Here is a 22967-nt window from a genome sequence, read left to right on the forward strand (position 1 = left end):
TCAGAATAAAAGTCTAATTAATAAACAACGGCTTTGGGTGCATGGCGACTCAGTTCAGCAGTGCTTTACAGTAGGTATGTAACGTAAGGCTTTTAAACTAGATTTCAATTCAAAAATTCCATTTTTAAAGACAGGGCCTCAACGTGTCACCTTAAGGTTCCTGCCATTTCATTTGGCATTGTGCTTTTAGTGGATAAAGTCCATTGTGTATGACCAAACATGTTTGCATATAATCATAATACCACAAAAACCCACCGTGAACCTGAAACCTTTGGGTTCCCTGAGGACCTGGCCCCCAGGACAGTTGCTCCTGTTACCTTGTTAAAACCTTGAATTACTAGCTGGGCAAAGCAGGTGGCCCGACACCAGGCACCCAAAAGCCCCAATGCTCAATGCATGTGTTTTGGTTTTCGTGGTGTTTGGGTTATCAGGTACAGAGGTGTCGGACTGGGGGGGAAGGGGGACTCAGTACCTAGGGCCCCAAAAAGATGCTAGAATGAATAGCTGTGGATGCGGGGAGGGGCCCATAGAAAATTCCTTTCTACAGGGCCCAGAATTTTGTGCTACGCCCCTGATCAGGTAATTTGACTAATTGCAATTTGGCAGGGAGTTTGGGGCTGATAGGGACCCAACAAAATACTATTAAATAATCAATCCCAAAAGAAACCTTGAAATGTCCAACGGAAGCTAAATTATTGGAATATGACATCTCTTCTCAATTTACCATCTTTGTTTAGTCAGAATTCTTAACCCAACAAAGGCTGACAAAGATGAAATTTGACTTCTTGAAGGAGGTATAATATCTAGCAATACTGCTTTGTATCATACAGTAAGTAACAGCATTGTTTACTAAGCCATAGTATTAGAGTTCAATAGTAATCCAGGATAGTTTGAGAATTAATGTGTTCACATTGTTAATGGGCTTTAAAAAGTTCTAAAGTGAAAACAAATCATATCAATCTAAAGGTGAATATTTTAGTTATGCAAAAGTTGATAGAATTCTGCCCAGTGTTTGTTTTTATTTTGAAATCTGAATTAGTTATCATCCGGTATTTTAGTAAATCTGTGGCGCTTGTCTCCCTGCAGGGGGAGTGAGCAGCGCGTGGTGAGAGAGCGCACCGAGCAGCTCCTCTTCTTCCTCTCCTCCCACCTCCTCACACTTGTGTAACTTCACTGTTGGTCTCTGCTCTGACATAATACAATTTCTAAAGCACTTATAAACGATATGCATAATATAAATTATACTGTAAACTGAATGTGACAACATATGATGTTTATATTGGCCAATAAACTGCAGGACATCACAGCTTTTCATAAACTATGCTTAGAAAACTGCTATTATTCCTTTTACGAAGAAAAATGATAAAGTAAGACCATGTTTCTCACTATTAGTACTTCGATACTTTATCTACATAGATAGGCTATTACAGTGATTTTAAGTAGCCAAAGAATGATAGTTGTTTTTTAGGGAGCCTATGTTGGAAAAGAGAAGCTGGCCCCAAAGTTAATGTGTTGCAGATGCCTCCTGCTGGCTCGATTGTTGTCCCTGTTTTCAGCCCATAACCAAATGGTGCTAAATCTCTGTCAATATTATACTTGACACTGAGTATGGGTTTTTAGACCATGAGCCAAGACACACAATGAGTTTTTAATTTGCCAGTGTTTCTTCACTGTTCTTGTCCTGTCATTCAATGTTTGTCACATAGCCTATTAGTAGTATACAAAAAAAACTTAGTATCTTGCATACACCATACATGAAGTGAACTGAAGGGTTTCCCTCATTTTGTGTTCCCATAATTTATCATGGCAAACAAATGTAATAAAGCGTGTGATTTGAATCATGGTTGATAGTGATTCTAACAGATGTTAAATATTATCCACAATCTTATATAAATGAATAATTTCCAATATATAGATAGAAAATTGGATGTATATATAATAATATGTATACATATTATGTGGGATCACTATATATGTATATATATATATATATATATATATATATATATATATACTGTATATGACTTCTACTGCAACATTGCAACAATTTCCAAATTGCACGTGGAAAAACACAGCTGCCACCTACTGCTTATTTATTATCATTGCAGATTGTAGCTCAGCTGCCGCTCTCGCGATATTTGCGCACTGTTAACTGGACCAAAACAGGAAGTAAGCTATGGCATCAGTGTTCGGCGGAGTAGAGGGGTGAGATTGAGTTAAAATATACAACAAAACTTGACTAACTTTATGTTTTTGAATTATAAGTTAATCCTAGTGTATATTGCAGGGCATTATTCGTGGTTTTGCGGCTGCCACCGAGAAATTTAGGATACGAGCCGATAATGAAAGAGTTTCATTCTGACCATAGACTAGTCTTCTGACTGGGGGAGCTTTTTTGTCGTGTGCGTGCGTATGTCTCGTGATCATTTCCCTCCCTCATGTTGTGGGGTATTGTCAATTTATATTTCCTAGGAATTATTTTTATTTATTTATTTTATTTGCGTGTGTGTGTGTACATATATGTATAAATGTGACATTTTTTAAGATTTGTTTGCGCTTCAACACAAAGAGTATTTGTGCCCCTGCTTCCATCCTCCCAGCAAATATAAATATACATGTTTCTTTCTTGATGTTGCCTCAATGGTTTGTACTGTATGTGTTTCTGTTTCTCTTATCCCCTCTGTCCTCTCTCTGTCTGTTTCTAGTGGAGGGACTCACTCCAAAGCAGTGCTGGTGGCAGCAGATGGAAAGATACTGGCAGAGACAAATGGACCGTCCACCAACCACTGGGTGAGCACGAGAAGGGATGGAGGTAGTTAGTTTGGGTTGAAGAAATGTAGGAAACCAAGTAAGGATGGCATGGAGGGAAAACATGGATGAGTAAGGGGAATTAGGGTGGTTGTGCTTGCCTGTTTACTCAATGCATAAGACCAAAAAAACTGATTGCATCAACATTTTGTGTGTTTGTCCATGTGTGTATACAGTTGGTTGGGGTGGACAAATGTATTGAAACTATCAACGACATGGTCCAGAGAGCCAAGATGGAGGCAGGGTTGGATCCAAACACACCGCTATTCTCATTGGTCAGTCAAATACCTATACACTATTGACCTATAACGAGAGTATTGGATAAAGAAATCAATGCCAAGTAGAATATTTGAAACACTGCTTTTCTGTGTGTGTGCAGGGCATGTCTCTGAGCGGAGGGGAGCAGAAGGCCGCCATCGACAAACTGATCGCTGATATGAAGCAACAGTTCCCCGCTCTCAGCCAGCACTACTTCATCACCACCGATGCCATTGGTGCCATGGCCACCGCCAGCGATCGTGGTGCCTAGTCTTTTGCTATTGTTTCGTTCAATCTATCGTTCAAATCGATCTTTAACTAAACAGTGCTGGAGACATGCATGTAAGAGTAGCATCAAACCTAATTTAATCTTAATTGCTCAATATGCATTCTTATTTTCAACCATTTTTGCCATATACTTTTGAATAAAAATTAAATAGTTTACTACTTTTGTACCATCTATATTAACATTTAAAAAGAGACTTAGAGTTACAGTTTAAATCAATCATGACCTTAATATGCCATAACAGGGCAAGGCTTGATACTTTACCCCCTTAGGTGTGGCTGTATGAAAGTGATATCATTTATAGTATGTTTTTCCACACTTTATGGCTTAATGAGATCAACGCAGTCATCTTCATTGTCATATAATGCCGCTCAGCTCAGACTGTCCGTTTTCTCTGTAGGAGGTGTAGTGTTGATATCAGGGACCGGCTCTAACTGCAAGTTAGTCAATCCTGATGGCTCACAGATCGGCTGTGGAGGCTGGGGTCACATGATGGGGGATGAAGGCTCAGGTAACTATGGCAATATGTATATGAATTAGTTATAATGTTACTGATTGGATTAAACTCTTAAAACCTACTTTTATCTCTCAGCATTCTGGATTTCTCATTTGGCGGTGAAGACGGTGTTTGATGCCAAAGACAACCTGGTCTCTCCTCCCCATGATATTACACATGTCAGGAAAGCCATGGAGGATTACTTCCAGGTCTGATTGCAACAACAATGAGAAATGTGCTCATTTATACAATACTATTAGCTCAGGTTTAAGTAGGGAAGTGCTTAATCAAGTAAGTTCACATTCCCAAAGCTTTATGCTGATGTATGCTGTGCCAATGCCAGTGCCAAATCGGAGTGTCATCTGATTTAAGGGAATCCTTTTTCTCCCTTCTGATGCAGTATTATGTGAAAAAAAAAATGCAATTTGTCTCAGGTGTCAGATCTGATGGGTATGCTGCCACACCTCTACAGAAACTTCCAGAAGTCTCACTTTGCAGGTTTATGCAAAAAGCTGGCTGAAGGTAGGTGGCACATCACTTCCTCGTTGGTTATTATTATTATAGTAATGCTTGGTATATTTGAATGGAAGGTCGAATGAAAAGTATTTGTATGCGTTTGTTTCAGGTGCAGAAGCAGGAGACGCTCTCTGTCAGTATGTGTTCACTCAGGCTGGGAGAGTCCTGGCAAAACATGTAGAAGCAGTCTTATCTGCAGCACAAGAGGTAACATACAAACACGCCTATATATATATATATATATATATATATATACTGTTTTCTCACTCCGTTGTATTCTTTATATATGTCAGAAACAGTCACACATGAATTTCTTGTTATCTCTTTGGGATGACAGCCTCTATTGAGTTGTGACCGTGGCCTGCCCATCCTGTGTGTGGGCTCAGTGTGGAAGAGCTGGGAGCTTCTAAAGCCAGGTTAGTGCCCCTCCAATCAAGACAATGGGTTTTTCACCCCTTTTTCCATAATTTTTCCATTGAAAAAATTTGAAGCAGTAGAAAGTTCTCCTAAAACCCAGTTTACTTTTTTTTCTGACTAGGGTTCACTGAGGTTTTGGATAAAGTGGCATCATCTGACAAGTTCAAGGCCCGTTTCCATGGCTACAGTCTCCTGATTTTGCGGCAGTCCTCAGCCCTTGGTGGTGCTAGTCTGGGGGCTCAGAGTATGGGCGCCACCTTAACTATGGATTACAAAGCTAACGCCAAAGTCTTCTACCAACACACTTTTAACAGCATCCAATGAGAGTGCACCTGCACAGCCCCTAGATCCAAACAGTGTTCAGCTAAAGGGAAATCGTTTTGCTGATTATATAAGAATTAGCATCCTTGCTAATAACACTTACTGTAATAATAATGATTGTGTAATAATAGGATAGCACTTATTTTTATCTTACTACAAGATACCAAGAATGTGGTTAAAAGTATTCAGAATCTTGATTTGATATTACTTTCATTTTACTGTAATTGTAAATCTTTGCACCTTTTCTACACTTGTTTACATTTGACATTTATAATAAAAAAAAATCATTCATGTCTTAAATAATCTCTGATCCTTAAAATAATTGAAGTTCATTTAAAGCTGTGGTCAGAAAAACCCCAGTCACTGTTGTGCCTTAAGCCATTTAATTCCTAAATATGAGTTGCTCAGTTTATCTTTTGTAGTTATTATAGGCAGAGCAATGTAACAAAAAACAGGCTTTCTTCACATGTCTGAGTTTCTTCAATGTGTAATGTAATAACTAATAAAAAGCACTCATTCTCATAGATATTATATATACGTTACTGTATGAATGTACAGTACCTGTCTTGGACATTAACTGTAGCAGGAGCAATGGGACAAAAAGTATCAGCAATTGTGTGTGCTGCCACTGTAAATGGAATCAATAACAATAGAATAAATACAATTTAATTAAAAACAGCAGCAATAACATTCCACTGGCTCCCAGCTACCTCTGAGAGTTCAGCTTCGCTGCTGTGGTGGTGCACTGAGATGAAACTACAAGAGAGGAATGAAAAAAAACATCAGATGATTCCCTCAAAACTCCTGAAGGTAAATACTCTGAGATTTAAGCAACTTAAATCGTCTTTGGATAATTTTCTCATCTCTGAGTTGAATTATGCAATGATATGGTGTGCATTGTTTCTCTTAGTACAGTAGCTATGTTTTGGTTTGAAATGAGATACCACATTGCTCATGTTGCTACAGCATTTATCCTAACATGCAGTTCATGACCTTTTTTCTTTCTTGTATGGAGGTTGCAGCCTCGAGGCAAACGTGTCACCCTTCATAAACTGCACCACTGTGTCAGTCAGCATTACTGTTCATTCTTCAATCAACACTTTCTGCTTAGATTAAAAACTCTGAGTACAATGATTTTCTCACAACCTAACTAACATTATCTCTGCAATTCTATTATTTTAGTTCAACAAACTTAATAGAGAAATGTAATTCATTTAGGTATGATGCATTGTCGTACAGTGATTTAATGGTAACGTTACAGTAATTGCAGAAAAGTTTCCTTCTATGAAAGCTTTGGTGGAGCCTTGGTTGTTTTTAGTGATCCTTTTGTCATTTACATTACATTCAGTTAACATTTATGTTTGGCCACTTGGGGGCAGCAGAAACACGCTGTGAACCGAACACACAACTTAACAGTATACCACCTTTTTAAAATATGGGGAACTTAGCTAAAAGCAAACCGTTGCTATTTACACATCCAGCGGATATGGAGCAACATTATCATTCATATGGAGTCGTGTTTCTGAACACCCAGCCAATGTAAATCCAATATTTACTCTCCTTTGGGCTGTGTTTTCGGTCCCTACTGCTAAATGCTCCACTATGTTTACCAGCTGGTTGCTAGCTGTATCTACACCGTTTGGTTTATCCAGTCGTGGGTTTTGTGGAGCTTTTTCACCCAAAATAACTTTCTGCTGCAGCCGAAACATTATGGGAGTGGTGACAGTGAACCAAAAAAAAAGAAAAGTAGTTGGCCCAAAAACTCAAACAATGCATTGGAAGCATGGATGTGATTGGGAAACGCTGCAACTCTGTGGAGCTAAAGAGAAGCAGAGAGTCAGGTGATAAGCTAATTAACTTGCTAGCTAGTGACTTATTAGCCGCTTGGAGTTCGGATATATTAAAGGTGGGATTTTATTAAACGCTCAAGCACTGTACTCAAATTTGACGTACCTGTAACGTTACTGCACTTTACTTAAGTATTTTCATTTCTTGCTACTTTATACTTCACTTCATTCAGTCTAATGTGTTTTTACTACACATTTATTTAACAGCTACAAATGCAACAACAGTAAAATGCTACTCAAACAATGTTTCAGTAATAATAATCCACTAAAATATATATATGTATATATATATATATGTATGTATATATATACATTGTATGTATATATATATATATATACTGTATATAATGGTAAATCAAAGGGGCCAGTGCTATGAATTGAGTACTTGTATTCATGATACTTCAAGTACATTTTGATTTAAAAAAAAATATATGTACATTATATTAATTTTCACAACGCATCACACATTCAACAATTACATTGTTGTATTTCTTTTTTCTTAAATAAAGGGTTCCTTCACCACTTGCTTGAGCTAACCCACAGTACTGTATGTAACCCACTGTCACAATGTGTGTTTTTCCCTTGCAGACTGTGGGGCTGTTGCCTTTAGAGAGATATGTCACCACTTATAATAGAGACTATAATCCCTTCAGTGAGTGCCACCGACAGGCCAAGCAGCTGAAGCCCAGAACTGAACCTAAAGCTGCTCCTGCATTTATCAACCCACCTCAGGTTTGATGGATATAGATTGATTGATTGATTGATTGATTGATTGATTGATATGTCGGGATGAATAAAGTATCTATCTATGTTGATTATGTTGTTTTCATAGACTCGTCGTGAAACCTGGCCTGTATTTCATCAATGCTTTTACAAAACAACTAACAGCATCTACGGCTCAAGTAGCTGTTCACAGGTGAACAACAACAACAACAACTTTATTTTCTAACTAGCGTTCTGTTACCAGTACCACCCCCATCATCGCACTTATTGTACTCTTTCTCTCAGCCTCCCTCTTGTTCCTTCTTCCCTGCCTCCTTGCCTTCATTTGGCATTCCCACTCCTTCCGTCCCTGAGGCGTCTTCTTGGATTATTGGCTCTTCCCTGTTAGATTCCAGGACGCAGGACGTGGGAGTTGAATATGAGACTGGGTCTTTACTTTGTGAAGAGGAGAAATGTCAGCTGCACGGCATTTTTGGAGGAAAGGGTAAGGAGTTCTCTCTTTTTCTCTAAAACACACACACACACACACACTCACACACTCATCTAAGCTGGCAGCTGCGTTGGTACTCAGTCCATTTTCTTTTGACAGCGAATGTGTTAGAGCAGCAGGAGGCAAAAGATGAGCTGCAGAAGAAGATTGATGTTCTCTACGAAGAAGGTAAGATGGCTCTTTTTACTTCAGGTGATTTGATTCATCTAGTCATTTTTCAATGGGGAAACCTTTTGAATTAATTTTGGCTTCTGGGCTCTGAAATTCACAGATGCTTTCACTGTTCAATCTGCTGGTGTTTTTACCCTGCTTTTGTTTAAGGGCCTTCAAACTGAAGGTAAAGTGTCTCCTGGAGTATGGACATAAACCTGCTCTATATTTGTGCACTTTTAGGTGTGATTGTGTTGTCATCTCGTGGCGGTCCGGCCTGCTCTGAAGATTGCGTTAGATCTCTCTGTAGAGAAGCCGGGCTGCAGCACCTTCTCCACCTTCCTGTGGCCTCCAGTCCAATTATCACAATCAAAGGTAGAACACTCCTTCACACACAGAAACACACTTGTCGCATGATACATAACCTTTAGGTTACAAAGTCAGGCAACTTCACTAGAAGATAGTAAAGATCAAGCACTAACTAGCATAAAGTTTACTAAAATGAATGAAGTAACCTTAAGAATGAACACCCATGTTTTCTTCTGCATTCATATAAAAAAACGGTGCCAACCATGTTTGAGAAAAACTTAAAATAATGACAAAACATGCTAACAGATGATGTCAGTATAAAGAAACAAGACTGTCTACAGTGTCTACAGTCATGCTAGCAGCTCTAAGGCTATTTACCATTGTCACCATTTGAGTTGAGCATGTTAGCCTGCCTGTAGATTAGCAGTGTATGTAAGTGTATTTTCCAAAATGTGTTTGAAGTGAACATATGACGTAACATTTAAGTGAGTGTATTTTGTTAATTCCCATTTCTGACTAGATACTGAAAATTGGGACAGTGGCTGCTTGAGGGGCTTGGGATCAACTATTGGACTGAATAATAGCACCTTCCTTCAGCCTACTTCCGGGCAGTGTAGTTGGTAAGCCTGCATGCCCAAACCTCGCTTTTGTATCACTAACACATTTTTCTAAATTGTAATTTTAGTTTCTTGTCACATACCCTTCTTGTACCCTATGTGTTATTTCCTGACACTTTCTCTCCTTTGCCCTCTCTCTCAGCAGTGCATGGGAAACTGAGTGCCCTAATTGTTGCTATAAGATGCAAAGCTTCTCTCGTAGCAGCACACTACCTCTGGCCCGTGTACAGCCGACTTTCTACTGCCCACAACCCAGCAGGAGACCGCTGACAGAGTACCAGTCCAGCTATACTGCTGAGGTAAGAGAGGTCAACTGAGTATGTGTGGATCTGATGGTTACCAAACTGTAGCCCTTTGGCTTTTCTATGTCCTTGTACTGTATATTTGTCCTTTATGACCCTGTGTGTCTCCTCCTAGTGGGCCCAGTCAAAGATGCAGCAGAGTGACATTCACCATCGTGATCCTCCTCGTCGACAGATACTTTATCCTTCATTCTGAATCTCAACTTTTGCCTCAATACACAGCAGATTAACAAAAAAGCATTGTTTGTGTTTTGTGTCAAACACAATAAACCAGTTAAAAAGTTCTTCATGTCAACATTAAAGCTGAAATCTCGAAGATTTTCATTTACATAATTGTATGTAATGTCACTATCACAGAAGGAGGAAACACATATTGCAGTACAGTACATATATTATTATATATATATTATATATTATATATATTTGCAGTATTACAATATGGGTTTCTGCCATGACATCACCCGGAAAAAATGCTGTACAGTAATCACAGGTTTTCTCCATTGTATACACACAAAAAATGGAACTCTGCACACAATTTTGAAAAAATTGAGGCTCATGTATCAATAAGACTCTAGAGCAGAGAAATAGCATAACAATTCTGTTTCTATGCTCCAGACTGTTAAACTGCTAAACCTATTGTTTTCACTCAAATTGAAATTCTAAATCAACCAGGACTGAAATCATTTTTAATCATCATACATTCAATTAAGGATTGCCACTTTAAATGCTAAAACTTCTTCTTTCAATCACCCGCACTCTTCAGGTCGAATGGGTTGCCACATGTGAAAAAAATCCTTCCTAATTGAAGTAGGGGTCAAGGTAATTGCCTCAGGATACAGAAGCTGAGGATGTATGGTAACGCAGCAGTAACCATCGGCTGGCAGGCACTTAAAATGCAATGTGCTTCTTGTAATTCTGTTGGTGAAGAGGTGTAAATGTGCATGTGGCAGTACAGAATTGGAAGAAGTAGCCTCAGATTATATAGCTTAAAAATAAAAAAAACACCACAATGTAACGATACTTTGTTACAAGTAAAAGTTCTTTGTTCAAATATGAATCAAGTAAAAGTACAGAAGTATTATCAGTAAATTACTTAAAGCATTTAAAGTAAAAGTACTCATTATGACAACATGGTCATAACAAGTACCGATAGTAATGTAAGATAGTAATGGTCCTTTCTAAATGTTATATTATTATCCTGTTATTAGTGTAACTTATGTTATTTGGTCTAATAATACACAGGAAATGCTTTTAGATAGCTACATTCCAAATGGCAGATTGGTGTGTATTTCCAGTATATGACAGATTTTAGATACAGATTTAATTCAGGCCCCACTGTTTGAGGTGGGGAAAAGCAAAATTGTGCTTAGCAGAACTTGAAGATCAAACACACATATGAAGTGCATGCAGAAGGCTCCCAGGATCCAATAGGATACACTGTACGCTTCTGATTTGTCATTTTCATGCAAATCTACATCTGTCATGCAAAGTGTTTCTGAACCCTCAACACCAAACCCAGCTGCCTCTAGACCGCCACATCACACTGAAAGGTTCCTTACAGCTACTTTACTATATATGTTCGTCATTTACAAACTGTCGCTGTCGTGCAAGAATTAGCTACCTCCAGGTTTGCCATTGTACAATAACTATAACAGAAAAGAAGAAGAATGTGTAGAGATAGAGCAGAAGTTGACAAGAATGACAAGATCGTTTTGTCCTGCTATTTTCTGATCTTCCAATATCAAGTTGCAAGGCAACCATTTCCTTCTTTACCTGCAGTAAGAACGCATCGGCTGTAAACTCTTATTATTCCTCAGCATATTTTCTGGTTTGAGTGTTACAATGATGATGACAGTGGTGCTGGCAAATTAGGAAGACCTTCGGCAGGCTTACTCATCTTCTTCGTCACCTACTGCTTTGAATTCCTTGTTGGCGCCCCGTCAAGCCTCTGGCTCGTCAACAAAGGTAACTATTTTCTTCTATTTCAGTGTAGTGACCTAATAATGTGCAAATTAATTAAAGAATAAACAAAAAGCCTAAACCTTTTTGTATATCATTTTTAATGAGACATTCAGATAGAGCATTATCCTTGCCAAACCACATTTTCAATTTTTTTTTGTCAACATCCAGTTCTGTTCCAGCTGTATTAATCATTTGCTAAATTTAAAAGCCAAAGGTTGCCAGTGCTATATGGACAGCCCCCCTTGTATACAGCAAAGGATGGAAGACATCCAACACCAAGGCTATGCAGAAATTCTGTCCTAGTAGTCCCAGAAACAACAGAGATACAATGAGGAAAATGACACCCATTCAGAAATGACTCTTTGAACTATCATATACAACATATCATTTGAGACATTATGTCCAATGCAAATTACAAAAGTCTTAGAGTCAAATCGGTAAATTATTTTTGTGTGTGGGGAGTCACCCTACTCAACCAGAGAAGGAATTAGAGCTGCAATGATTATTCGATTAACTGATCAACAAAAAATTAATTGGCAACTATTATGATAATAAATTAATCATCTAAGTAATTTTTTTTCAAACATTTTGTGGTCGCATCTTCTCTAATGTGCGGATTTTATGCATTTCTTTGTCTTGCAGGATGGTAAACTGGATATATTTGTATTTTGGACTGTTTCTCAGGCAAAGCTAATAATTTGAAGATGTCACTTTCGGCTGATTTTACTGACAAATGAATCACAAAAAGAATTTGCAGATTAATCGATTATGAAAATCGTCGGTTGCATATGTGATTAATATGGGTCAAAAACTGGTGGTACCACCAGATGAGCAACTTTTATCAGAATGAATTGTGGGCTTTCTTGGAGTTCTCCTAATACGTCCATGATAACACAGAGGAAAGTGTGACGTAATCCATTACTCCATTACTAAGCTTAGTAGTACTGCAGAGTGAAAGTGTTTTGCCCTGGTGACTCTGGCCTAAGGGCAGAAAGCAAGGAGCCACAGCACTGGGTACATATGAGGATTTATTTCACTGTTCATAGCAACATGTAACTACCAATACATCAAACAGATCCATAAGTATGCATCCATGAGCAAGGTTACATTGAAAGCTCAAGTAGTATCCATGGGAGCGTCCTGCAATCGAGTGTCCCATGTGTTTATAATGTTATGATTATCAGTTGGATCCAGCAGTATGGGTACACACTCATTCAGATTAGCTCTCCCATTCAGTTTGAACCACAATCAAAGAAAACTGCTGCTGCTATTGCAGTATCTCCTACACCTTAAATCCTCTAAACACTAAAATAAAGCACATCTTTTCTGACACTGATCATAATCCAACACCTTTTCAAGCAGCCAAACACTCTTGATTGGCATCGACTCATTCAAGATAAGAGCCGCAATCAGCATTAATATTATTCATTCAATCTTCATTTTTAGCCTCTTCCAGACTGGATTTTTGCGTGTTTTTTGGGAGACAGAGGGAAGTTTCTATGACAACTCGAGTCATTCCCTTGTATTTCCCTAGTATTTCCTTCCATCACCGAACAAGATCTAACAAAGCAGATTTTACCTTTGAAATATAAGAAAGTCCTTCACTTAATACAACATTACACCAATCAAAACAATGATATGGTTTAATGAAAGTTATTAACCCAACTACGGCAAATACACAGTGCAGCTGGATCATTGTAATTGTATGAAATGCACCTTTTCAGAGCATTCTCAATATGACATGTTAATGGATGGTGACATGAAAACGATGTGACATGAACTCTTTGCATGTCTGAGCATTCTTGTGTGCTGATGACAACTTTCCATACAGGTGTCCTTCAGGAAGTTTGCCTAATATGGTATAACCTGCTATGAATGCAAACAATGACTTTTGGTAGGAATTTGTTTAATAACAAAAACAAACCTCAACATTGCTATAGTGACGATACTTTGGAACACTTGCAAGAGCTTTCAAAAGATATTTACATATTTACAAAAAAAAAACTAATGTGGATATTATTACCATAAACTATATTATAACTGAAATCCCACAAGAAGTCACAATACTATGATATCAATATTTCATGATATGCCATATGACCCACAACTTACTTGGGGCCACTTTTAAGTATTTCATATCATAATAAGACAAAGAAAAATAATGATTCATATAAATAAACTGTAAAATATATAAATGAATCAATAAATAAATAAAAAGAGATATTGAAACAAAATGTGACATCATTGGGGAAAAGGCCATGATGACAGACTAACCCAGTTACGAAAATAACAACAATGAAATAACATATATTTCATGATAATGAGTTAATCTTGAAAAATGTCTCACTTTATGTCACAATGTATTGGTTAATTTATGTTTAACAAAATGTATTCATATGATTGTTTATTTCATATTATCCTTTGTGTATACGATTTTGAGCACTTTAGGGCTCCGTACTAGTGATTAATAACTGCATTCGCACAAGAGAAGCTTGTTTGTCGATAAGTCTGTGTTTTAATTCAGTAAAAGTGTAAAATAGTACATTCATATCGTTGACAAAACGTTGCATCGTGTTCTTGAACGTACCCCCAACAGCTCTTGATTTCGAAAAGCATTGTGGGATTGGATGCCGGTGGAAAGCTTCTCGAAGGAACTGCAAAGATGATGGTGAGTGCGTTAGCATTCATGCCCAAATTCAAATGTATAATCCGTGTCCATCCTTGAGTTTGTCAGCGAGCATTTGCATTTGGACTACTCTCAATTTAGATTACTCCCTTTTGGCAGTCTTTGGAAGCAATTATTTTTGTGAAAATGATTTAAAAACGGGTTTTATTTTTAGCCAGACTGTTAGCCTCGTAGGGTACCTACCCAGCATCAATGGGCGTATACGTATCTACTAACATATTAGCTAGCTATATATTATATACCTATTAGCTGGTTACTATTTGGGTTTATAATTTAGGGTAGTTTAAGTATTTGTCTATTACTTTTGTTAGCTTCTGTCATTGCAGCTTTGTCAGGTTATTGTCATGTTAACGTTAGCTGCTGTGTGTTTAGCCTCTTTGTACGAGTGGCTGCATAAAACGTTAACGTTAGATAAATATATACGGTTGCTGCATAGGAAACATGTCTACCAGCCCTGTAATGTTAGCTAATGCTCAAGAGTCGGCCCGATAAACCGATTAACTAAAATGTATTGCTCGAGTAATCTAACGTTACTCAGCATATTAATTTGTCCTGAGATTTGGTAGCGTTAGCCATGACTGACTAAAGCGGACTCATGCAGAGAAACAAAGACCAGACAAAGTTAATCAGTTATTTGCTTAAATCTGCTAGCTAACGTCAATGAGCAGAAAACGGTATGTAACTTAATATATAAGGTGTTAGGACATATAACGTTAGCCTGCTACAATGAACAGTATTATGAGCAGACTGTAAACAGACATCCGGCTTTTGACAGTCGCACAGCATGTCTGGTGATGAGCAACAAAAGCATCACACCCCACAGCTAACGTTACAGTACCAGCAGCACCCTGTATGTTTTACCATTTTAGGTTATGGCCTTAAATGGTAAGGTAATATCACTCAAATCACTGTTTGTGCCGAGGCTAGGCGATATGGCTAAGTTCAACGTTATGATGTATACATTTTTTTAGATATTGTGGTACTAAAATATGGAAAATAAAAGCAAAATCACCATGTTTAATACAATGAAGCATCTTGCACGTTTTTACACGTGTACAAAAAATCGTGAAACACAATGTGCCATTGAACTATTGCTCAGCCATAGATTTACGAATGAAACCACATTACCTATTATTCACACAATAGCATTTTTTTTTGCCATTCGTACTGCAACTGAACTTGGTCAGTCATGCTTCCTACCGTTTCTCCTGATATTCTGTGTTGTGTGATGACGTTCATGAAGAAGCAAACTGTGGCTGCAAAGATGTGCTGGCAATATTCATATTTTGTTTTAGATAACCACTACTAAGTATGCCTTACTTATTTGCAATTATTGGTTTTGGGTTACTTGATTACTCACTATCTTAACATCACATTTTCTCTTCCTCTTTTCTTCTGTCAACCACCTCTTCTTCCCTCTTCCTTTATCCCTTTGTCTCTCCAGCCCACACCAGTTATCCTGCTGAAGGAGGGGACAGACACGTCTCAGGGCATTCCTCAGCTCGTCAGTAACATCAATGCTTGCCAGGTCAGAAAAACAGCTTTTCTTCCTTTTGGGTTTTTTTTTATTTATTTTTTTGTGTGTGTTTACCAAATATTCTTTAAATGTGTCTAAATGCACCTGTTGGGTTGTCTTTTTCCAGGTGATTGCTGAGGCTGTCAGGACCACCCTGGGGCCCCGGGGGATGGACAAACTGATGGTAGATGGCAGAGGTAAGGAGAGATGACGATGATGTTAGACAAGAATGTAAGAAATGGATTACGGGATGAATTCACCCTCACCAAAAATGTGTGATTAAATGTGTTTTCCAGGTAAGGCCACAATCTCCAATGATGGAGCCACCATCCTGAAACTGCTGGATGTGGTTCACCCTGCAGCCAAGACCTTGGTGGACATCGCTCGCTCCCAGGATGCTGAGGTGTGTGGGTGTGGGTGGTTTCAGCCCTAATGAAAACTGCCACAAAATTGAAGGTTGTGGATTCAAATTTTAACCTGATACCAACACAGTGTAGGATCACCCCATCAAAACTATATATAATAGCTTTTCATAATCGTCTTTATTCCTTTACACCATCCTCAGGTCGGAGATGGCACCACCTCCGTCACTCTTCTGGCTGCTGAGTTCCTGAAGCAGCTTAAGTCGTACGTGGAGGAGGGTCTCCACCCACAGACCATTATCAGATCATTTCGCACTGCCACCCAACTCGCTGTCAAAAAGATCAATGAGATCGCCGTCTCTGTGAAGAAATACGACAAGCAGTAAGTGCTCACTTTCGCCTCGTTATTTACATGGCAGCTACATAGCATTTCAGGTTTGACATATGAGCAATATAGTAATAGTAATTGTAGTCAAATTGTGCTTTTAATATAACTGGTCTAGTTGTACATTTTCAGAATTTCGCCCCCTCTCTATCTCTTCCAGGGAGCAGAGGCAGCTGCTGGAGAAGTGTGCAGCCACTGCCCTGAACTCCAAGCTCATTGCCGGTCAGAAGGAGTTCTTCTCCAAAATGGTGGTGGATGCTGTCATGTCTCTGGACGAGCTGCTGTCTCTTAAGATGATTGGCATCAAGAAGGTCCAGGGAGGAGCCCTTGAGGTTTGTATTTTATACTTTTACTACAATTTAAACAAAACTAGTCTCTGAAATTAATACAAGATATGACGGCTAGAGAAACAATTTATGGGTCATGGAAAATTTAAGTGAAGAAATTAAAAACCAGGTTTAAACATTTTAAAAAGGTTTATGTGAGTTAAGTTTACTAAAACAACTTGTCACTCTTTCTTTTCATTTTTTTAATTCCAAATCATCTGTCTTTATTTTTAATTTCACAGGATTCCCAAATGATCTCTGGGGTTGCGTTCAAGAAGACCTTCTCCTACGCTGGGTTTGAGATGCAGCCTAAACGCTATGACAATCCAAAGATTGCTTTGCTCAATGTGGAGCTGGAGCTGAAGGCTGAGAAGGATAACGCTGAGGTCCGCGTGAAGTCTGTGGAGGTATGAAGACCACCACACGGCATCAGGATGTGACATAAATCCCTGGAAATGTGAAATCAGTCTCTCTTCCTTGCTCCCTGTTTTAACCTTCTTTCCCCTTTTCTGCAGGAATACCAGGCCATTGTGGATGCAGAGTGGAACATCCTGTACGACAAACTGGAGAAGATCTATCAGTCAGGAGCCAAAGTGGTTTTGTCCAAGTTACCCATCGGGGATGTGGCCACCCAGTTCTTCGCTGACAGAGACCTGTTCTGTGCTGGCAGGGTGCAGGAGGAGGATATGAAGAGGACCATGATGGTAGGCGTGTTGGCTTGTTGTTTGAATCAACTTGTGTGTTGCAAACCTACGTTTCTCACGTAAAAATGAGCTTGAACAATACTGATTGTGTGTAACGTGACCTGCAGGCCTGCGGTGGCTCCATCCAGACCTCGGTAGGTGCCCTGACAGACGATGTCCTGGGACTGTGTGAACTCTTCGAAGAGGTCCAGGTTGGAGGAGAGAGGTAAGAGGGACAAGTCCACATTTTTGTCAGTCCTCTTGAGAGAATTAAAATCTTTAGAGTAAACCATGCGTCATGATTCTCTGTGACAGCTCACACCCATCACGTCTGTGTCCCTAGGTACAACTTCTTTAAGGGCTGCCCAAAGGCGAAGACCTGCACCATCATCCTGAGGGGCGGAGCAGAACAGTTCACAGAGGAAACGGAGCGATCACTGCATGATGCCATCATGATCGTACGCAGAGCCATCAAGGTCAGTCGACTCATGGAGTGTACGTGTGCATGTTGTCCAGTGATTGCAAGAAGGCTCAATATATGTAGCCATTAGGAGTACACTATGTCAAATATTTGTTACCACCTCTGTGTTGCTGTTCATTCCACCTATATGACTGGTTGTGTTGAATTGCTATAGGGATTCAGGAGTCTTTTAATCTGTGTAAAGTGATGTGCAGGTTCTTCAGTCTGTTTTTTTATTTTTTTTTATTACGCCTCCACAATAGCCGTGGCCGGAGGCATTATGTTTTCGGGTTGTCCGTCAGTACGTCCTTCTCATTCTTGTGAATGGGATATCTTATGACTCCCTGGAGGGAATTTCTTCACATTTGGCACAAATATCCACTTGGACTCATTTTTTTTAATTGCTTCAAAGTCCTCACTACATATATTATGATTCTGGACATACATGGATGTAAACTGCAACTTACATCCATGACTCCGTCAACTTGACTGGTTGACGGAGGCATACAACAGCGAGGCGGTAATACTAGTTTTAGTTGAAATTCTTCTTATCCTTGATGCTAAATTCAAGGAAACTTGTAGCGTTTAATTTAATACACACCAGAGATTATAATTCATATTTGTTTCAATTAGATTTTGCTCTAGAACCTTAATTCTGTTTAATTTGTCAGCCCATGTGTGCACACCGACGGCAGTAAGCTGACTGTACTTTACGGATTTTCAGAGCGACTCCATTGTAGCGGGTGGAGGAGCCATAGAGATGGAGCTGTCCAAGTACCTGCGGGATTATTCCAGGACCATCCCTGGGAAACAGCAGCTGCTGATCGGAGCATACGCCAAGGCCCTGGAGATCATCCCCAGACAGCTGTGTGACAACGCCGGCTTTGATGCTACCAACATTCTGAACAAACTGCGCGCCAAACACGCACAGGTAGGAAATGAAAGGCACACCTTCCTACACAAGACTTAGAATATAGCATTTGGCATAAGGGCACTTTTATGGCCTTCAGGTTTAGATGTGGAGCAGGATATAAAGTCAACTGTGTTTGACTTTGTGGGCTTCTTCTGTCATCTCCCTGCAGGGTGGTATGTGGTACGGTGTAGACATCAACAACGAGGACATCGCAGACAACTATGTTGCCTGCGTGTGGGAACCATCCATTGTGAGGATCAATGCTCTGACGGCGGCGTCGGAGGCAGCCTGCCTCATCCTGTCAGTGGATGAGACCATCAAGAACCCGCGCAGCAGTATGGATGGACCTCCTGGCGGTGGCCGCGGCAGAGGCCGCGGCAGACCCCACGCTCACTAAGAGAAACAAGAACAAAAGCACGTTTTAAACTGGTATTAAAATCCAAATGCAGAAACAGGATTGTGTCTTCAGTTCCAGTCAGGCTACATTTACACATGGATGCAGAGATTGTGTAGAATAAAGGTTGGCATGTTTGATCTGCATTTGGATTTGAATTCTAGATAAAAATTAGGCGTTGTAAACGGTCATAGACATGTTGCAAATTGCAAGTGTAGTGAAACAAATAAAAGGGGAAAAATTACAAGTTTATCTAGCAATTTCGAGATGGATTCTTTAGACTTTTTCAAAGATGGCTGACATTTGTTGTGTTTTCTTTGTCACGTTTTTTTTTGTTTTTTTACTGAAGCTTCCACTTGGTAACGTCTGTTTAACATTTCAAGCCTCGCATCTTTCCATGTGTAGCCATTTTACTGAGAAATATTGAAATTCAAGAAGAATGTAATTAGTTTCCCCCCTTGGTTTTGTATCAAACACGCTCCTGTCCCCTCCAAGTTAGCTCTTCCTCTCTGACCTGAAGCAGCTGTTCCATCGTTTCTAATATGGATGTGTTACTTGACAAACTGATGTGTAACATGGGAAGTAAAGCACTGATGTTAAGCAGTTCTGAACCATTCGTTGGTTATGCTATGTGAAACTATTTATTGGACCATTGTTATCAATAAATTCACAGCTGAAATCATACTGTTGACAGTTTGTTTTTTGTAAACATCTGGTCAAGGGTGGAGACCGAAGAGATTGTTGACAGCAGTGGCAGGTGTGTTGCTTTCTTTTAAATAAAGTAAAGCATGGTCTTGCTGTGGGAAATGGTACACAGGTCATAAAATTAGGACAGTGTACGGATGATGCTTTGGAATCATTTTGCAACCTGCACAGATTAAAATAAACAAAACTCAAGAAACAAGGTTGGGTCAGCATGTTGAACATGGTACAGTGGTTCTTAATCTGTTACTTAAAGTGAACATAAACATGAATACAGTTTATTACAGCATACACAACACAAGTCTTAATGTGACACAGTATGATGTCTTAAGGGGGGGGGGGGGAGTTAAAGCCCCTGCAGATGCTTATATTAAAAAATACAGTCCATAGTTCGACAAAAGAAATCCCAGGTTTGACTTTTTTTTTTTTTTAAGCTTAAAACTACATTTACTTACTCAGTTGGTGAAGTTTACCATTGAGATAGTTGCCATGGAGATAACTCAGTTGTATGGAACTTCAGTCACGTTTTAACATGTAACGGTTAGTGTAGACAACTGAGCCATCTCCATCTGCTGAGAAAGGCCCAGAGATGTGGTTAAAGGAACCTGTAAGAGGCTAGTGAGACTGTGGTGAAAGCTAGGTTTTGGCCCAAATCACCTGGCTCCCAGTGTTACTCGTGCTGGTTTGAATTTTACCATTTTTGTAGGCTTTGTGAAAAGTAAAGAATACCATTAAAAGGTAACTTTCAGGGCGCCCAGATAGCTCAGTTGGTGGAGCGGGTGCCCATATGTGGAGGTTTACTCCTCGACGGAGCGGGCCCGGGTTCGGCTCCGACCTGCGGCCCTTTGCTGCATGTCATTCCCCCCTCTCTCTCCCCTTTCATGTCTTCATCTGTCCTGTCAAAAATAAAGCCCAAAATGCCCAAAAAGAAGGAAAAAAAAAGGTAACTTGCAATAAAAATGTCCTAAATACTACAGATACCGTACGATACACCTGAATGTAAATGGTGGCATACTTTGTAATAAAGATGCATATAATGCCACAGTCCTTCATAGTGAAGGATCCTTAGGTGTGTGTTTGATGCACCCAGGGAGCTTAAAACTTCCCATGTGATCTACAACTTGTAGTTCAGTCTTTTCACCGCTAGGTGACGCACAGTCACAGCTGCAGTCCAGGTAGTTGCGTCAATAATCTTGTACATGGCAAACAACAAAAAGGCAACAGTCTGATTTTGGCTATTAGGATGAGTGAGTTTCACTGTAGGTAGTATAATGCAAAAGTTGAAATACACCTCGGACAGGCTGAACTTTTACTGAGTTCATAGTGTTGCTCTGGACCTTTTCTGGGCAGGAAATGCCCGTGACAGCATTATATGGTATGACATGAAAAACTCCACTGAAGACAGGAGGCAGACAAATTCATGTGTTCTTTTCTTGTACATAGAGGGCGCCCTACCCTTCAGTTGAGGAGATGTTTTTTTTTTTTTGAGGAGTATGTACTTATGAAGGCTGGAGAGTTTAAAAAAAAGTTCCTCTCCTTATCCTTTTTCTGAGGAGTAAATATAAAGCCTAAATGTCTGAATTACAGGATGTAGGTTTCTTCTTGGAATGCAAAGTCCCAAAAAAAACTTGTCGCCCACTCCCAAAGTACCGCTTTTTTTCTATTATCGTCCCTAGAATCAGTTTTTTTTCTGTTTTCCAATCCCCGTCTCCACTTCCTGCTCCTCCTCAATTAGAGAGGAAGTCTATGGAAGCCCGCACGGAGCGGTTAGACATGACGTCAACGGCTGTGACTTTGATCTCCGTGTCCCCAAACTGCATGGTGGCTCTGATCTCTCTTCTCTCTGGGCCTCCGGCTCCTCCCCCAGCTCCGCCCACTGCTCCCGGTAGCGGCTCCGGTAGGTCTAATGTGATCGTCCCGCACTTCCTGACCCCAGGGTCGGTGATGTACGTGACGTCGTCTGTGGCGCTGCAGTAGATGTTGATGATGATCTTCCGCTGGCCCAGACGAGCAGGCGTGTAGCTCCGCCTCACGACCTCGCCCAGAGCCACCGACTGGTCGACGCAGACGAAGCGGTCCAGGATATCGGTGCACCACTGGCGACCGTCCTTGATGAGGAGTTTGTCCCGAGGGTGGCGTCCCTCCACGAACCGGTTCAATACGCCAACGCCATAGATCAGGGGGCATCGACGCACTCTGACCTGCGAGAGAGAGGTTGTTAGAATGTGTCGAGAAGCTGCTCTGTTACTAGACTCACTTTGCCAGACCTTCCTCCACAGCGCCGCAAAGGAGGGTCTGGCTAATCCACACAGCATTCCGGGATGGGAGAAAAACGTGCTCCGGTTTATTGGCATTTCTTTAAACCAATCACAATCGTCTTGGGCGGTGCTAAGTGCCAGACGGAGCCACGGTGCCTCTGCAAAATAGCCTCAGGAAGGAACTTGTTTTGGTGGAACGTGTACGTTCAAAAGTTGTTTTAGTCGTGCAACAGAAAACTCAGATTGGACAGATAGTCTAGCTAGCTGTCTGGATTTACCCTGCAGAGATCTGAGGAGCAGTTAACCACAGTCCTCAGAAATCCACCGGAGTTTAGAACGCCAACACAAGGAAAGTGGAAGGTGACGGGACATCCGGCCGAAAGGAGTAACATCCGGTGGAATTTCCGGCGGCACCGGAGCAATCCCGGAAGTGGAACGTCGTGGATACAGACTACTCTGTTACTAACAGGTGTTCCTGAACACTCACCACAGTGGGATCCAGCCCGAAGAGCACGGCACCCTTCAGTATGGTCAGTCCAACGTCATGGGGGATGATGATGCGACACGTCCGCCCCAGCGCTCTCTGGACTGCTTTCTGCAGCATAGGCGACTCGGCAAAACCACCAACCAGGAAGAGGAAACGCACACCGCGAACCTCCGGCTTTGCCATCAGCTCCTCTGTCGGGGGATGAAAAGAGGGAAGATCTTTCAAATCCTTTCACTTCATTAGAGTGTATGAGCAAAGTGTGTGTTCCTGTGTACTGTGGCTGGATGTTTCGT

The 22967-nt window shown here is 40.3% G+C and overlaps 4 protein-coding genes across 4 annotated transcripts in view; 3 read left to right on the top strand and 1 right to left on the bottom strand.

Moving 5' to 3' along the window:
- Positions 1 to 2124: 2124 nt before the first annotated feature.
- nagk (N-acetylglucosamine kinase) lies at positions 2125 to 5626 on the top strand. Its single transcript, XM_039823604.1, has 10 exons — positions 2125 to 2205; positions 2706 to 2790; positions 2985 to 3083; positions 3188 to 3329; positions 3753 to 3863; positions 3945 to 4057; positions 4283 to 4370; positions 4474 to 4571; positions 4702 to 4780; positions 4903 to 5626. The coding sequence occupies exons 1-10, from the start codon at positions 2177 to 2179 to the stop codon at positions 5103 to 5105; spliced, it is 1047 nt and encodes a 348-aa protein (XP_039679538.1). The 5' UTR covers positions 2125 to 2176; the 3' UTR covers positions 5106 to 5626.
- A 106-nt stretch (positions 5627 to 5732) lies between these two features.
- Positions 5733 to 9842, top strand: LOC120573699. Its single transcript, XM_039823605.1, has 9 exons — positions 5733 to 5912; positions 7538 to 7681; positions 7782 to 7865; positions 7958 to 8156; positions 8262 to 8330; positions 8556 to 8687; positions 9142 to 9241; positions 9381 to 9537; positions 9656 to 9842. The coding sequence occupies exons 1-9, from the start codon at positions 5853 to 5855 to the stop codon at positions 9734 to 9736; spliced, it is 1026 nt and encodes a 341-aa protein (XP_039679539.1). The 5' UTR covers positions 5733 to 5852; the 3' UTR covers positions 9737 to 9842.
- A 4200-nt stretch (positions 9843 to 14042) lies between these two features.
- Positions 14043 to 19909, top strand: cct7 (chaperonin containing TCP1, subunit 7 (eta)). The gene is made up of 12 exons (XM_039822703.1): positions 14043 to 14170; positions 15633 to 15716; positions 15832 to 15901; positions 16001 to 16107; positions 16270 to 16448; positions 16612 to 16783; positions 17020 to 17184; positions 17293 to 17481; positions 17589 to 17686; positions 17804 to 17936; positions 18645 to 18851; positions 19003 to 19909. Exons 1-12 carry the CDS (start codon positions 14165 to 14167, stop codon positions 19228 to 19230), a joined length of 1638 nt encoding a protein of 545 aa, XP_039678637.1. The 5' UTR covers positions 14043 to 14164; the 3' UTR covers positions 19231 to 19909.
- The window catches only part of hspa12b (heat shock protein 12B), a 14708-nt gene continuing 11590 nt past the window's right edge, over positions 19850 to 22967 (bottom strand). Inside the window, exons 13-14 of the mRNA XM_039822702.1 lie at positions 22675 to 22865; positions 19850 to 22130 (exon numbers count right to left, since the gene is read on the bottom strand). Of these exons, the coding sequence (XP_039678636.1) occupies positions 21657 to 22130; positions 22675 to 22865 (665 nt within the window). The 3' untranslated portion in view covers positions 19850 to 21656. The remainder of the gene's footprint in view (positions 22131 to 22674; positions 22866 to 22967) is intronic.

This window comes from Perca fluviatilis, chromosome 14 (genome assembly GCF_010015445.1).
Source record: "Perca fluviatilis chromosome 14, GENO_Pfluv_1.0, whole genome shotgun sequence".
Lineage (NCBI taxonomy): Eukaryota > Metazoa > Chordata > Actinopteri > Perciformes > Percidae > Perca > Perca fluviatilis.